General features: G+C 44.0%; 1 protein-coding gene across 1 annotated transcript in view; it reads right to left on the minus strand.

The window, feature by feature from the left end:
* Positions 1–14,740, minus strand: part of NYAP2 (neuronal tyrosine-phosphorylated phosphoinositide-3-kinase adaptor 2) — a gene marked incomplete at its 3' end in the record, with an annotated part of 131,813 nt that overhangs the window by 49,788 nt on the left and 67,285 nt on the right. The window contains exon 3 of the mRNA XM_084292010.1: positions 2,215–3,312. Coding sequence (XP_084148136.1) covers positions 2,215–3,312 — 1,098 coding nt within the window. The remainder of the gene's footprint in view (positions 1–2,214; positions 3,313–14,740) is intronic.

Here is a 14,740-nt window from a genome sequence, read left to right on the forward strand (position 1 = left end):
ACTCACTGCAGGTATTTCCACAGGTTCCAAACCTAGTGCTTCTGCCAACATCAGTAAGCATAAAACCATCAAATTTGTGAGGCTCAACACTAGCTCTGGCGTAGCATGGTGTTTACAGAGGACTTCTGGTCACTGCTCAGTAAGTAGCATGTTTAATAATGTTCAGTCTTGCCTGCATTTTGCCAAACTCTCTCTACCACTTCATTACAATTATTTCTAAATGTCACAGCATATCCCTCATAATTGGTCCCAATTGCAAAAATCACCTTACTTTTTAGGCACAGTTTTGCTTCCACCCAACATACAAATCTGGTGTTATTGTATTTTTATTACTGTAATCACTTCATAAAACCCTACTGAGTCATGGAGCTATGGCTCATATAACAATATTTATGATTGCAGGCTACAAAAGTATTACAGCCAGATAAGGAGAGTTGCTGCCCTGACTCACATTCTCAGTATCCTGCTCACTCTCAGTATCCATGCTCACCTCCACCTTCTGACTTCAGTCATTATTCCTGATTTGCAGAGATGCAAGAATAAAACTGCCGGGGCTGAGGCAGAGGAGCCCATGAATGAGGAGGAAGGCTTTGTACACCAACCCAAACCATTACCACCGAGCTTCTCCATACTTACCTGTTTGCACGTACTCGCTCAGCAGCTGAGGATGGCACTGATGGGCAGCCCAGTTGAGCTGGTGGTGATCACAGACACACAGGAACCAAGTGAGCTACTTACCAAGGAGAGGTGTTAGCAGGACACCAGTGCAGTACCTGGTATTGCAGGCACCTCACGATCAACCACTGCTCACCTGAGCTTTGGCACAACCAGCACCAGGCAGAGCAAGGTGACCTGGCAACACCAGCCTAGCTTTCTGTGACTGTAAAGCAGATGTGAAAGGTAGATACAACCTGCCCGTGAAAATCTGGAAGGGGAGTTCTTGTGAGCTCCCTGAGTGTGCCCCAAAGCAGCATGAGCTAAGGAGTTCAGCCATGACCACTCTGCTGTCAGTAAGGTAACAGAGCAGCATAAACACAACTGCAAAGGCAGTGGAAAATTCACCTTTTCTGCAGCAATATACTGGCCTGGAAACAAGGATACCTTCTTTTAACAGCCACCACAGTTTGTCACATGGCACTTTACACATTACAGCTACCAAATAGGTGTAACACTTGCACAAACATAAAATTGGCTGTTCTCCAAAAAAGAGCTTTCCTTTCAGGCAGGCAGCAAGACTTCAAATTCATAAACTGATTTTATGGAAGTCAGAGGAGAAAGTGTACTGAGCACACTTTGCTCTCTGACAAAAGGTGTTATGGCTAATGTTCGTGGCAAGACATTGCCTTTGGCACCACTGAGCAGGAACATTTCTTTGCACCAGAAACACTGGTGCTAGGTCTTGCTTTCCCTCACACCTCTGACTCCTGCTGATTTTATTAAGAGTTTCCGTATTTCACTAACTCAGAAGGCGTGCTTTGTGTAAACCTGAATGCACACGGGACAGTGGTTTTACGATACAGTATATTCAAAGTCAATATTGGCTTAAGGTTTTCCTGCACAACTTCCTCCTGTACTTGTCTCTGTGTGCGGTTAATGTGTTTTAGGTCATGTTAGTTTTGAGATTGATTCACACAGTATGGCCTCGCAAGCAGTCACACTACCACAGCTGAAAGAGATACTCCATGGCACAGCACAGAAGCCGTCAGCAGGAAAGAGGGGAATGGCTCAAGCTGGTACTTCTGGTTTACACCATACACGTTGTGATCATTGGCAAAGTTAAGGGCGATAAATCAATCTCTGCCAAAAAACAACTACAGTCTGGTTATTTCACTGCAGACCTCTTGGACAATCACTGCATCTTAGCACCCGCTGCGAAATTAAGAATGTGAGATACTGAGAGGAACCTAACTCACATGAGACCACTATGACTGTGGAAAAGTTAACGAAACTGACTCCTTTCTCAAGACTGAGCCATGAATTGTACTCCTGCCTGACAGGCTTCTGTAGTAAGGTATACATGCTTAAAAATCTTTAAAATATAACCATATGAAAACTAATTTTAACAATAATTATTTTTATTCTAGATAAAAATATATATATACAGAATTCAGACTTTTGAGGGATTTGCTTTTTGCAAATGTTTGATTTAGTAAAATACAGTGGAAGCTGTTACTCTGTGAGGAAGAGCGAGGAAAAAATATATCAAGAACTTACTTTCTGCAGGTTCCTTAGATCTTCTGCCACTGGAGGACTTCCTCAGGAGACTTCGTCCTGAGGTAAAGAGGCTGGTTAGTTCCTCTAGAGGACTGGTAGGTGTCCGAGAACGGGAACCACTCTGAGATGACGACCCATACGTACTGACCGAGACATTTACCATCTTTCCTCCTTCTTGCAATGTATTTCTGGCTGTAGAATGAGGCACTGATGGGGAGCTTCTTGAGAGACTTCCTGAATGTACAGAGTCATAAGGTGGAGGTCTTTTGAGGCTTAAAGGGGTAAGAGACCTACCCATACTGACAGGAGAGGGTGAGGCAGAGTGACTTTTAGGATAACCATGTGGAGACTGTGTTCTGTATAAGGTAGAAGGATGAGGAGGTGAGGAGGTGTGCCCAGGAGTGCTAGTTCCATGAGATACTGTCTGCTCTTTCTCCAGTTTTTGATGGCCTGGTGTATGAGGTGGCAATGAAGATGGAGAAGCTCCAGCTTGTTGTTTGATGTAAGACACATTTTCTAAAACGGGAAGCTTTGTGACCTCTAGTGGAGTTAGAGGAGACTCGTCAGAATTTGGGGAACACTGCACTGGTGCTGGTGGGAACACCAGCAGTGGAGGTCTGTGAGAAAGCAGATTTGGAAATGGTGGGGGTATATCACAAAGCAAGCCCTTGGGAGTAGATGGCACTGAAGACTTGGTGAAATCTAGGTCAGGCACTGTGGGAGTAGCACACTGAGAAGAACAAGTGTGATGGTCATATTCACATTGACATTTTGAATCTTGGCCTACGTCATCAAATATAGGGTACTTCATTTCCTCATAAACTGCTTCACTTTGGTCATCCTCATCTTTTTTGAAGTCTCTGAGTATATTCCCAACCATTTCAATGTATACAGGCTCTTCTTCCTCTGTGTCTGGGGCAGGACTGCTGACCTGTGACAAGGAGGCATCCCTAGTGAGTGGTGTCTTCATAGGGCCATGCTTTTTGATATAAGTTTCATCAAAAGATGTGCTTAGCTGAGTGTTTGGATTTCGTTTCGGTTTAGGAGGTGGAATCTTCTTTGTATATTCATCACTGTGAGGTCTTGGTTTGGCTGACACTGGAAAAAGAACAAAATACAAATTCATCAGAAATATTTAACAACCTTTATCAAATATAGGATGTGTGTTAGTGTCATAATTCTGGAATGGATTTACTGGGACCAGCTTGTTGCTGGTTCTCTCTAGTATTACATCAGTAGAACACTAGTAGAACACTAGAAGAATAACATCCTATTAAAAGACACTCCCAATCTTTCCCAAGGAGGTTGTGACTCTCCAATATTCAGTAGTTACTGAGCACTTCCCTTCCTCTAAAACAACTGTTCTCTACCTACCTCTTTGGACAGGGAACTTTCCATTTTTAAATATTACACTTTTGAAATACCACTGTAGCATTAAAAAAAAAAAAAAAAAAAAAAAAAAGTTGCCAAAAACATATATCCAAATGAATTACTTATGGCTGCAAGACAACAGTTAAGATCCTGGACTCACACTGGAATGATAATGATGCAACTCTGCAGTAACACAGTGATGAATCAAGACTTTTTTATTTGTAGTAACTTTTTGTATAAAGTACAACAATTATCAGAGCACTGATTGAGAAAGGAAACTCTAACATACAAATACTGTAAAATGTACTGTTGGGATAATCCTAATCATTTCTCTGGATTCCGTCCTATGGCTTCACAAGATTTCAGTGAAATCAAGAGGAACAAAATACCTCACAGACTCAGATCGTTCCTAAATAGGTTGTATGTAGAAATAAGATCATTTTATCTGTGAAATTACAAATCAAAATAGAGTATCAAAATTAATTTGAAATGACAGGTTAAGGGTTTCTTAAAAAAATATCCTGATGAATTAAAGACAAAAGAAACTCATTTTGTTCTTTCTCAATGAATATTTAATAAAATATCTCATTAAATGTTGGGGTTAATAAAATGTCTCATTAAAGACTTGGCTGAAGTCAGTTTTGCCAGTTTTGAGTCCTATGTGTACTCAACAAACTAATTCAGAAATTAAATTTACCACGTATATTAAAACTAATTAGTATTCCAGAGGGTAAACAGTTCTTGCAATGAAAGCCTTGACACCTCTTTTGTAAGTTTCTCAGTTTCCAAAAAATCCTAAACTATAGGCCAGCTTAGAATGGCAGCTTTCTGGTCTTACCAGACAGCATTGCTCCTTGCAATTCACTGCTACGCATCTGTTGCTGCAAACTCAGCATTCAGAGAATTTTCAGATACCATTTGCTGACCCATCAGACAACAGCTAGTGAATATCCGCTGTTAAACCAACTGGGCAGTGCTCATGCAGTTAAAAATCCTCTTTTAGAAACAGCCTCAATTGTGCTCCTACAGCCAGCAGCTCTGCTAGCTGCAAGGTAGCATTTTGAGGTTTTCTAAGACACCGGCTGCGGGTGGAAGGTACCTGCACGACAACATTTTACTGATGTGCTTTGGTCAATGTCAGAGGAGGTTTCTGATACCATGTTACTGCTTTGTCACTCTTCTGCTTTGATCTGCTAAATAACTCCTCTGCACTTCTTAAAAGGCATAGCAATAGAGGCAGGTGTTAAACAAGATTCTGGCTTTGTTTAGGAACAAGGGACTTGAATGTGGGTGTGTACACATATGTGATGTAACAAGATAAGACTACTCTTCTTCAATGCATTTGTTTAAGTTGAACATATAAGTAAGTAAAGAAAAAAAAATGTAGACAAAAAAAAAAAGGAAAAAAAAAAGCACAAAGAATGATATTACGCTTTCATGACGGTTCCAATTAATGTGTTCCACTTTGCAGCAGGCTAGGGACATGCAAAAGCTACTACAGATAAGTGCACTCGGTAGCTTGATAGTTTTTCACTATGTGGATATATCCTAATGCACTTTAAATTTGTCTTTTTAATTAACCCAAATTAATTTTCTTGAATGTCTTAGGATAGACTTTGGGGAATGAGATGTAGGCTACAGGAATCATTTGGGCTTTGCAGAAAGTATTACTCCTCATGTGTTTGACAATACTATCAGATTTTTCTTGCTCTGCTCCAGCTAAATCACCATTCCCTTTCTATTTAGTATCTTATTTGTATATTACATTCGTACAAGTTCTACTGACACAAACTTGATCTCAATCCTCTCTCCACACCTCTGTTAAAGTCATTTGCATCCCTGGCACGCACAATGTTCTTCAGATTGGCGCGATTAAAATGAAGAGGCCGTCAATGAGACTGGCACAAACTGCCCGAGCATTTCTGAACATTTTGCCCAGGACCTGAACTTTGCTTTATACCAGCTCAAGGATCACAGACTTGGATGCCTTTGGAAATTGTGTATTTTATATAGAGGGGCTCCCTGCAGGCGTCAGTTCCCTATGCACCATAATTGTTTCCTGCTCCTCTGCCCTCCGTAGACCCCTGTTCTCTATTCTGTCTTCTACATCTCTTATGCCGCTGGTGTCACACAGAGAGCACCATCATAGACATATCCCTGCTCTTCCATCTTTTATCTGGAGAGATGATGATGGACAAAGTAAACGAAAAGACACTCTTGTGCTGGAGGTGATTATGACATTATGCTAGCATTAGTTGACACTAATACCAGTGTCAACCGGCATTTTCACTTAGAAATGGATAAAAGTGGTTAAAAGCACTGTGTTTTCCAACAAATTGCTAGAAATAGCATACTTTGTCTCTTTTTGTCGTCTGTTTTCACAATTTTTATCCAAGATGATGAGGTTCTGCCATGTGGTCTAGACCTCTCCCGAAGTGTTGGGGTTCACATATACAACAGTCAGACATTATTACATTACAGACAAGGAAATGAGAAATGTCATGGAAAAATGAGTGACATTCTGCCATCTAGTCTTGTAAAGTACTTTTGCATGGGTTGAAATTAACTGCTGCACTGACACACACAGCATGCTCATCTGCCATCGCGTGATATGTAGCATTAGCCTAAAATATCTTGGTGACATTATCAACAAAAAGGTCAAATGACCTGGTCCTGCTGGATGAACCACAGGATAAAACATGACAAGGTGAAAGATTTGCTTTCCTCTTTCTATTCAAAGCATTTTTCCTCTGCCATAGTTTATTTTATTAAAGCATCTATTGCCAGTATGTCATGGAGATCTTTTTCTCTCCTTAATAAAGAGGACTATTAAAACTAAAATTTAAAACTAAGTTCTTTAAATGCTTTACCTCCTATATTCTACTTAGCGTGGGAACATTGGGTCCTGAAAGACTTCCTAGAGAAAATACCATAGCAAAGAAATCTTTTATCATGACTGGGAACAAAGGAGCTGCTCAACACCTACTCAGAACTCCCTTCATTCCCACCAATGAGCTGGCGGGGCTCATTGAGAGGGCTTTAAACTAGGTAAGAAGGGGGATGGGGCTGAAACAAGGATTGTTGGAGCTGTGCCAGGGGGAACAATGGCAAGGCCGAAGGATAAGGCAATGGCCCAGCTGAAGTGCATCTATACCAATGCACGCAGCATGGGTAACAAACAGGAGGAGCTGGAAGCCATCGTGCAGCAGGCAGGCTATGACCTGGTTGCCATCACGGAGACATGGTGGGACCAGTCTCATGACTGGAGTGCTGCAATGCCTGGCTATAAGCTCTTCAGAAGGGACAGGCAGCACAGAAGGGGTGGTGGGGTGGCTCTCTATATTAGAGAATCTTTTGATGTTGTAGAACTCAAGGCCGGGAATGACAAGGTCGAGTCCCTTTGGGTTAGGATTGGCGGGAAGGCCAACAAGGCTAGTGTCCTGGTCGGGGTCTGCTATAGACCGCCGAACCAGGATGAGGAGACGGATGAAGAGTTCTACAGGCAGCTGACAGAAGTTGTAAAATCTTCAGCGCTTGTTCTCGTGGGGGACTTCAACTTCCCTGACATATCCTGGAAACACAACACAGCCCTGAGAAAGCAGTCTAGGAGGTTTCTGGAGAGCGTGGAAGATAGCTTCCTGACGCAGCTGGTTAGTGAACCTACCAGGGGTGGTGCCCCGCTAGACCTTCTGTTCACAAACAGAGAAGGGCTGGTGGAGGACGTGATCGTCGGGAGCTGTCTTGGGCAGAGTGACCACAAAATGGTGGAGTTCACTATTCTTGGCGAGACCAGGAAGGGGACCAGTAAAACCGCTGTATTGGACTTTCGGAGGGCTGACTTTGAGCTGCTCAGGACACTAGTTGGTGGAGTCCCTTGGGAGTCGGTTATGAAGGGCAGAGGAGTCCAGGAAGGCTGGGCGCTCTTCAAGAGGGAAATCTTAATGGTGCAGGAACGGTCTGTCCCCATGTGCCCAAAGACGAGCCGGCAGGGAAGAAGACCAGCCTGGCTGAATAGAGAATTGTGGCTTGAGCTTAGGAGAAAAAAGAGGGTTTATAATCTTTGGAAAAGAGGGCAGGCCACTAGGGAGGACTATAAGGATGTTGCGAGGCTGTGCAGGGACAAAATCAGAAAGGCCAAAGCTCATCTGGAGCTCAATCTGGCTACTGCCGTTAAAGATAACAAAAAATGTTTTTATAAATACATCAACACAAAAAGGAGGACTAAGGAAAATCTCCATCCTTTACTGGATGCGGGGGAAAACTTAGTTACAAGAGATGAGGAAAAGGTGGAGGTACTTAATGCCTTCTTCACCTCAGTCTTTAGCAGCAATACCGGTTGTTCTCTGGATACTCAGTACCCTGAGCTGGTGGAAGGGGATGGGGAGAAGGATGTGGCCCTCACTATCCACGAAGAACTGGTTGGTGACCTGCTACGGCACTTGGATGTGCACAAGTCGATGGGGCCGGATGGGATGCACCCAAGGGTACTGAGAGAACTGGCAGAGGAGCTGGCCAAGCCACTGTCCATCATTTATCAGCAGTCCTGGCGATCGAGGGAGGTCCCAGTTGACTGGCGGCTAGCAAACGTGACGCCCATCTACAAGAAGGGCCGGAGGGCAGACCCGGGGAACTATAGGCCTGTCAGTTTGACCTCAGTGCCAGGGAAGCTCATGGAGCAGATCCTCCTGAGAGTCATCACGCAGCACTTGCAGGGCAAGCAGGCGATCAGGCCCAGTCAGCATGGCTTTATGAAAGGCAGGTCATGCCTGACGAACCTGATCTCCTTCTATGACAAAGTGACACGCTGGGTGGATGAGGGAAAGGCTGTGGATGTGGTCTACCTTGACTTCAGCAAGGCTTTTGACACGGTCTCCCACAGCATTCTCCTCAAGAAACTGGCTGCTCTTGGCTTGGACTGGCGCACGCTTCGTTGGGTTAGAAACTGGCTGGATAGCCGGGCCCAAAGAGTCGTGGTGAATGGAGCCAAGTCCAGTTGGAGGCCGGTCACTAGTGGTGTCCCCCAGGGCTCGGTGCTGGGGCCAGTCCTCTTTAATATCTTCATTGATGATCTGGACGAGGGCATCGAGTGCACCCTCAGTAAGTTCGCAGATGACACCAAGTAGGTGCGATCTGCTCGAGGGTAGGAAAGCTCTGCAGGAAGATCTGGATAGGCTGCACCGATGGGCTGAGGTCAACTGCATGAAGTTCAACAAGGCCAAGTGCCGGGTCCTGCACCTGGGGCGCAATAACCCCAAGCAGAGCTACAGGCTGGGAGAGGAATGGTTGGAGAGCTGCCAGGCAGAGAAGGACCTGGGAGTGATGGTGGATAGTCGGCTGAATATGAGCCAGCAGTGTGCTCAGGTGGCCAAGAAGGCCAAGAGCATCCTGGCTTGCATAAGAAACAGTGTGACCAGCAGGGCTAGGGAGGTGATCGTCCCCCTGTACTCGGCTCTGGTGAGGCCGCACCTCGAGTACTGTGTTCAGTTTTGGGCCCCTCGCTACAAGAAGGACATCAAGGTGCTTGAGCGGGTGCAGAGAAGGGCGACAAAGCTGGTGAGGGGCCTGGAGAACAAGTCCTACGAGGAGCGGCTGAGGGAGCTGGGCTTGTTCAGCCTGGAGAAGAGGAGGCTCAGGGGCGACCTTATCGCTCTCTACAGGTACCTTAAAAGAGGCTGTAGTGAGGTGGGGGTTGGTCTGTTCTCCCACGTGCCTGGTGACAGGACGAGGGGGAATGGGCTTAAGTTGAGCCAGGGGAGTTTTAGGTTGGATCTTAGGAAGAACTTCTTTACTGAAAGGGTTGTGAGGCATTGGAACAGGCTGCCCAGGGAAGTGGTGGAGTCACCATCCCTGGAAGTCTTTAAAAGATGTTTAGATGTAGAGCTTAAGGATATGGTTTAGTGGGGACTGTTAGCGTTAGGTCAGAGGTTGGACTCTATGATCTTGAGGTCTCTTCCAACCTAGAAATTCTGTGATTCTGTGATTCATCTGCAATGGGGCATTCAGGAGATAAACTGAGTTAGCTTCAAGAAGGCTACAATGCAAGACACTTACTATGTTTAATGAACTAAGCTTCTACTCCAAAATACAGCTCCATGGCAAGGGCTGCTCAATGGCACATGTGGTTATGGAATACCTGCTCACAAACTCCTGCCCTGTCCCTGAATGACAGAGGAATGGGAATCCCGTAACTGAACAGAGGGGTGCAAAGCTAGCGAAAGGAGCAGGGAGCATTTGCACAGATCCTCTGTTACCAACATTTGGCAGGGATAAATGTACATGAATGCAGAAGGCCTGGCAAGAGCCCATAGCCAATGAGAGGAGATTATTTGGCAATCTCCTGAGAAAAGCAGGCAAGATTGCTTTAAGTACTTGACATTTATCAGGCAGAAAAAGCATTCAGTGCCTGCTGGGAACATAAACTCCTTTGAAAAGCAAACTATGCTGACATATTGGTGATACACACACTGCAGTGGTGTCTGCTCTAAACATGGAGTAATGAAGCACTTTTCAGTATGGATTTCCATGTCCCCAGTTCATCTATCCCTAGAAACCTGCCCTGAGGCTCAGCCACCAGCACCTCAGAGCACACGGGGCCCAATCCAACGCTAAAAGGAAGAAATGAAAGTTCCTGTGGACTTTGGTGGGCTTTGATCCGGGCTCTGCTTCCTCAAGGCGCTGCTCTGACAGCCACCACTGCCACTGAAATCCAAGGAAACGGCTGAGACTGCAACTCCTCCGCTCCAGGGACTGTCCATCTGTCTTCTGCAGCGTGCTGTGTGCATTGCTATGATCTGGGGGACGCTGAGCCATGGAAAAACATTACAACTGGTCTGTAACCGGAGTTTTCCTTTCTGGAGGATAGCGAGAATCTGTCAGCTTTTTCAATCAGAAATAAACTTGTTCTTTGTTAATTCTCTACAGGTGAGAAGTCCCAATTAATCATGACATTGAGTTTCAAAACAATGTTCACTTTTTAAAAAAAATAAAATACTATAATCCCACAGAGAAAGGGTATGAAGATAACTCAAGGCAGTGACACATTTGTAACAAATAGTTGTCTAAATAGAAAAAAAAGTAAAGCATTTTGCTTCCTTCCCCAAAAGCTCAGAAAGCAGGGCATTATGATACAGTCACCTCACTCTCCACAGTCCTGTCTTTTTTGCCCTCCCTCTTTGATTTTGATGGAAATGCACAGTTTGATAGCACCTTTTTGGAAATGTGCTGTTTGATGTTTGACTCACTGTATAAATTCCACTTTAAAAGTGTACACATTCCAAGACAGACAAGCCTGGTTAAAGTTTCTGACCCTTGCAATACCATTTTTAACTACCGAGCTGCGAACTGTTGAGACTGGCTTGACGCAGCTCTTGCATTCAGACTGCTAGCGCTCTGCACCCCCATGCCTAGGGCAGGACAGCACTGCAGAGGGAGAGCTTCTTCATACAAAACAAACATTGTTATTCCAAATGTCAAATCTGGTCCAAATCCAAGCAATTTTCCAAAAGGTAAAAAGGTATGCCTGGAATTTTTTTCTTGATTTCTTGATCTACTTGTAAACAGAGAATGAAGCTGGACAGTTGTTAAAAGAGCATGCCTGGAGCCAGCACAACCTGCAGAAAGCAAGAAACGGCTCCCAGCTGTGGGCTCCCCAGGTCCTCCGTGGTCCCCACGCACTGCCGCCGCTGGGATGGGGAAGCAGAGGGCACGGAGCAGGCGTGCTCAGCTGCAGGCTGGCAGAGCCACATATTTTCATATGTTCAGTTTCTCCCAAATTGGGCATTTTTCCAGATCTCTCCTCCCAAAACAAAAGATTGTGGATTTTCCTTTTCATCTCCAAACAGGGCGTTTCCCTTCCCTCCCTTTTTCCCCTCCACAAATCCGACATCTCCTCCATAAACCAGCCTGAGGGATCCCCTCAGAGAGATTCTGTGGTTTTCAGTCAGCTCTATTTTTCTCCCCACCAGTGTAAGTCATAGAGTAAGATGAAGGCAGGGACGATTTCTCCCCCTGCCAGGTGCCAGCTCCGTAAACTAGCCATGCAAAACTGCCTGACAAAGCCCCTGTGGGCACCTTTATCACAGAGCACAAAACAGATATGCTGCCAGGGCTGCGAGGAAGCAGCGCAGACCCGGGGTGTGAGGAGGACGGCTCGGCAGCTCTGCCACTACCCTGGCTGCAGGAGCTTGGGTGCAGTGCTGAGGGCCGTATTTTTTGGCAATCTGAATTGCCAAAACTACCACAGCTGAAAAACGGGAGGCATCACAAGCCTTGCAAATAAAACTGAACTTCACCGAGTTTACACCTCCTGGGCTGCCACTGCCTGTATTTAATAGCTTCCTGCTACCTAGCAATTATCCACCTCCAATAAACTGCAAAGAAAACCAAACATACAGGCAGGAATAACTTCAGTCCTGATCTGGAAGCAAGCAGCACGGTGCTTAAAATAGCCTTATGGAAGCCCTACTGAATAAGCAGAATATGACATTTTTGAAATGAGATATTTGTAGCGCAAAGGTTACGCATAGCTTTCAGACATGCCCAGATGATCTGTCTTTCACAGTTAATTTTGGAAATACAGAATGCTGCTTGTCATCCTATCCTCTTGAAGTATTTTTCTTTTTCTTTTTAAGGAGAGAAATATGAAAATGTTAGCATGTTATTTTTTAATTATTTTTATTATTATTTGCACACTCTATAAGAAATAAGCGAAAACATCTAAAAAATAAAATGGATTTTATCATTTTCTGTAGTCCTTTAGGTGTTTACCAGCTCCTGTAGTTCAGAGACTGGGATGATTTATTGCATTGTTCACTCTAACAAACGGAATAAAAATATGTGTAACAGGAGAATTCCTTCTTTTCAATTTCTGCAAGAGGCCATAGCATTCAATCTATTTCTAAATGAAGGAATGATCTGAGGCCTAGCAAATTTTGAAATTCTTAAAAATGTTACTTTAAACGCACATGGAATTAATCAGGCTGATTTTTGAGGGGTACCTTGATCAAAAAGAGCCTCCAGGAGTGAAAGGAAATGGAATTTCTTTAATTAAACACTGAACTTGCTGGGTACCCAACCAAAGACACACAGATTATGATTTACAACACGCAATTTAACAGAGAAGATCCAGCTCAAACGTAACACAGCACCTCTGTGCGTGTGTCAGTTCAAGCCTATAAGTAATCCCGCTGGCTTTAATGAAATGAACTGCTTGTTCAAAGTTGCATCTGATTTTAAGTGCATTTGTGCACTGGTGCTTATATTGGGTCTGATTTCATTATCTCTGTAGATGAATTTTGAATATTCTTAGGGAGATTGAATTTGAAAAGGCACAAAAGTCTTCTGAACTGTGCAAAAAATGGGCACTCAGGAGAACTGAGTTTAATTTCTATCTCTGTCATCAGGCCACAGGGCCTCGGGTGTCAGTTCAGCCCTTAAAGCCAGTTTTTCACATCTGTCTTTTGTAAGTTTAACTTCTAAAGTATTTTAGGAAATGGGCTTCTTTGTTGTTTATATCAATCCTTGCACAGTGGCTCCCATCCTTGGGAAGCCATGGTAGAAATAAAAACAAATGTAAATGCGTCTATTGGAGACCTGGTATTTTGAGCAAGCATCTTTTCTTCTCCAAAGAATTTTCAATGGCAAATGTTCTTACACCATGAACAGCCAGAAGATGTACACACATGGAGACATCTTAGCAAATAACTACAGAAACGTCATCTCTGGGCTGCAGTAACGTCAGAGAGCATCTCTCAATCACAAAGAAAAACTGGCTTTCAAAACAGCACCGTTCTCATGGACACCAGTCCTTTCCCTGCAGGTTACCTATTGCTAGTGGGAAGAAAGCAAAGAGGGAAAGAACACGGAAGGAATAAAAGAACCATCTGATTCATTCAAACACCTACGCAAGCAATAAGTGGTTTCAGCACAATGATTTCATGCAGAACATATTTCTTCCACCTCCTGGATCTATTACCTCTTACTGGAAATTATTTGGGCGTTTAAAGAAGACAAAACTGTACTCAGAGTGAAAGGACTAAAAGTCAGTGTCATAAAATAATACTGACATTAAAATAGCAATACATACTAATGCTAAAATAATCCTCAGATGTCTCAAGGCTATGATTAAGGAGACTTCTTCAAAAGTACTCAGGTCCCTTTATTTTGGCTACAGCTTCTTCCAGCTTTTAAAATGATGGATATCTGCTCTAATCCAGAGTGGTTGAAACCTAGAGGCTTCCACTGTGATATTCCAGAACTGAACACCTGTAGAATATCAGAACAGGGCCCTGCAATTAAATTCCGTTCTGCACTAATCCAACAACACAACTGATGCAACCAATAGGCACCATGGTCGGAAGACACACTGCTGCCAGATTTGGTTTAGCCCTTGTATCTGAGCCAAAAACCAAACTTGCAGCATCAATGCCACGGCTCTTTACGGGCCATACGCCAACTGAGCCACATCTGCCTGGGATTCACCAAACCAACCTGCTGCCAGAGTCTGGACCTGGAATGGCAGAGGCTGAAGGTCCTTTGCTCCACATTATGCAGGTAAGGGGAGATCCACAGACGCCAGGAGATTTCAAGAACTTTGCACTCTGGCATATCAGCATGTTGGGTGGAGCCTGTCCCCACACTGCCAAGCTCCAAGCAGAGCGACTTCCAGGCTTTCTCCTTCATAGCCCTCCACTGCTCTGTGCATTCACCCGATAAACCGAGCTTTGCTCAGCAACCTTTCCCCCAGTAAAAGCTCTCCAAAAAGCTTTTAGAAAATTGCAGAGTGACTCCTTCCAAATGCCCAGCCCCATGCCTTCATATACTTTGAACTTCATATCCTAGTTCTTTCAAAGAATATGTAATTGATGTCCTCAGTTATTCTAGATAACATTGAATAGGAAAAGGAAAAAAAAAATTAAAAAGTGTTGTGAGAAATAACTACAAAATATTTGTGATCCAGTCTTTCTGCAATAATCACTGAAGCTGGAAGCTGGTCAGTCATCACAGCACTGAAAAGCCATCACAAGCAAGATTTGGGGTAGGTAAAACAAAAAGCAAAGCCAATTTGTATCATCCTCCTTTTAAAGGAAAACTGACAAATTGAGTGTAAATGGAGGTAAACAGAACCTCACCCTAACTTCTTTGAGGTTGCAATGAT

This window comes from Netta rufina (assembly GCF_964035555.1).
Source record: "Netta rufina genome assembly, chromosome: 9".
Taxonomy (NCBI): domain Eukaryota; kingdom Metazoa; phylum Chordata; class Aves; order Anseriformes; family Anatidae; genus Netta; species Netta rufina.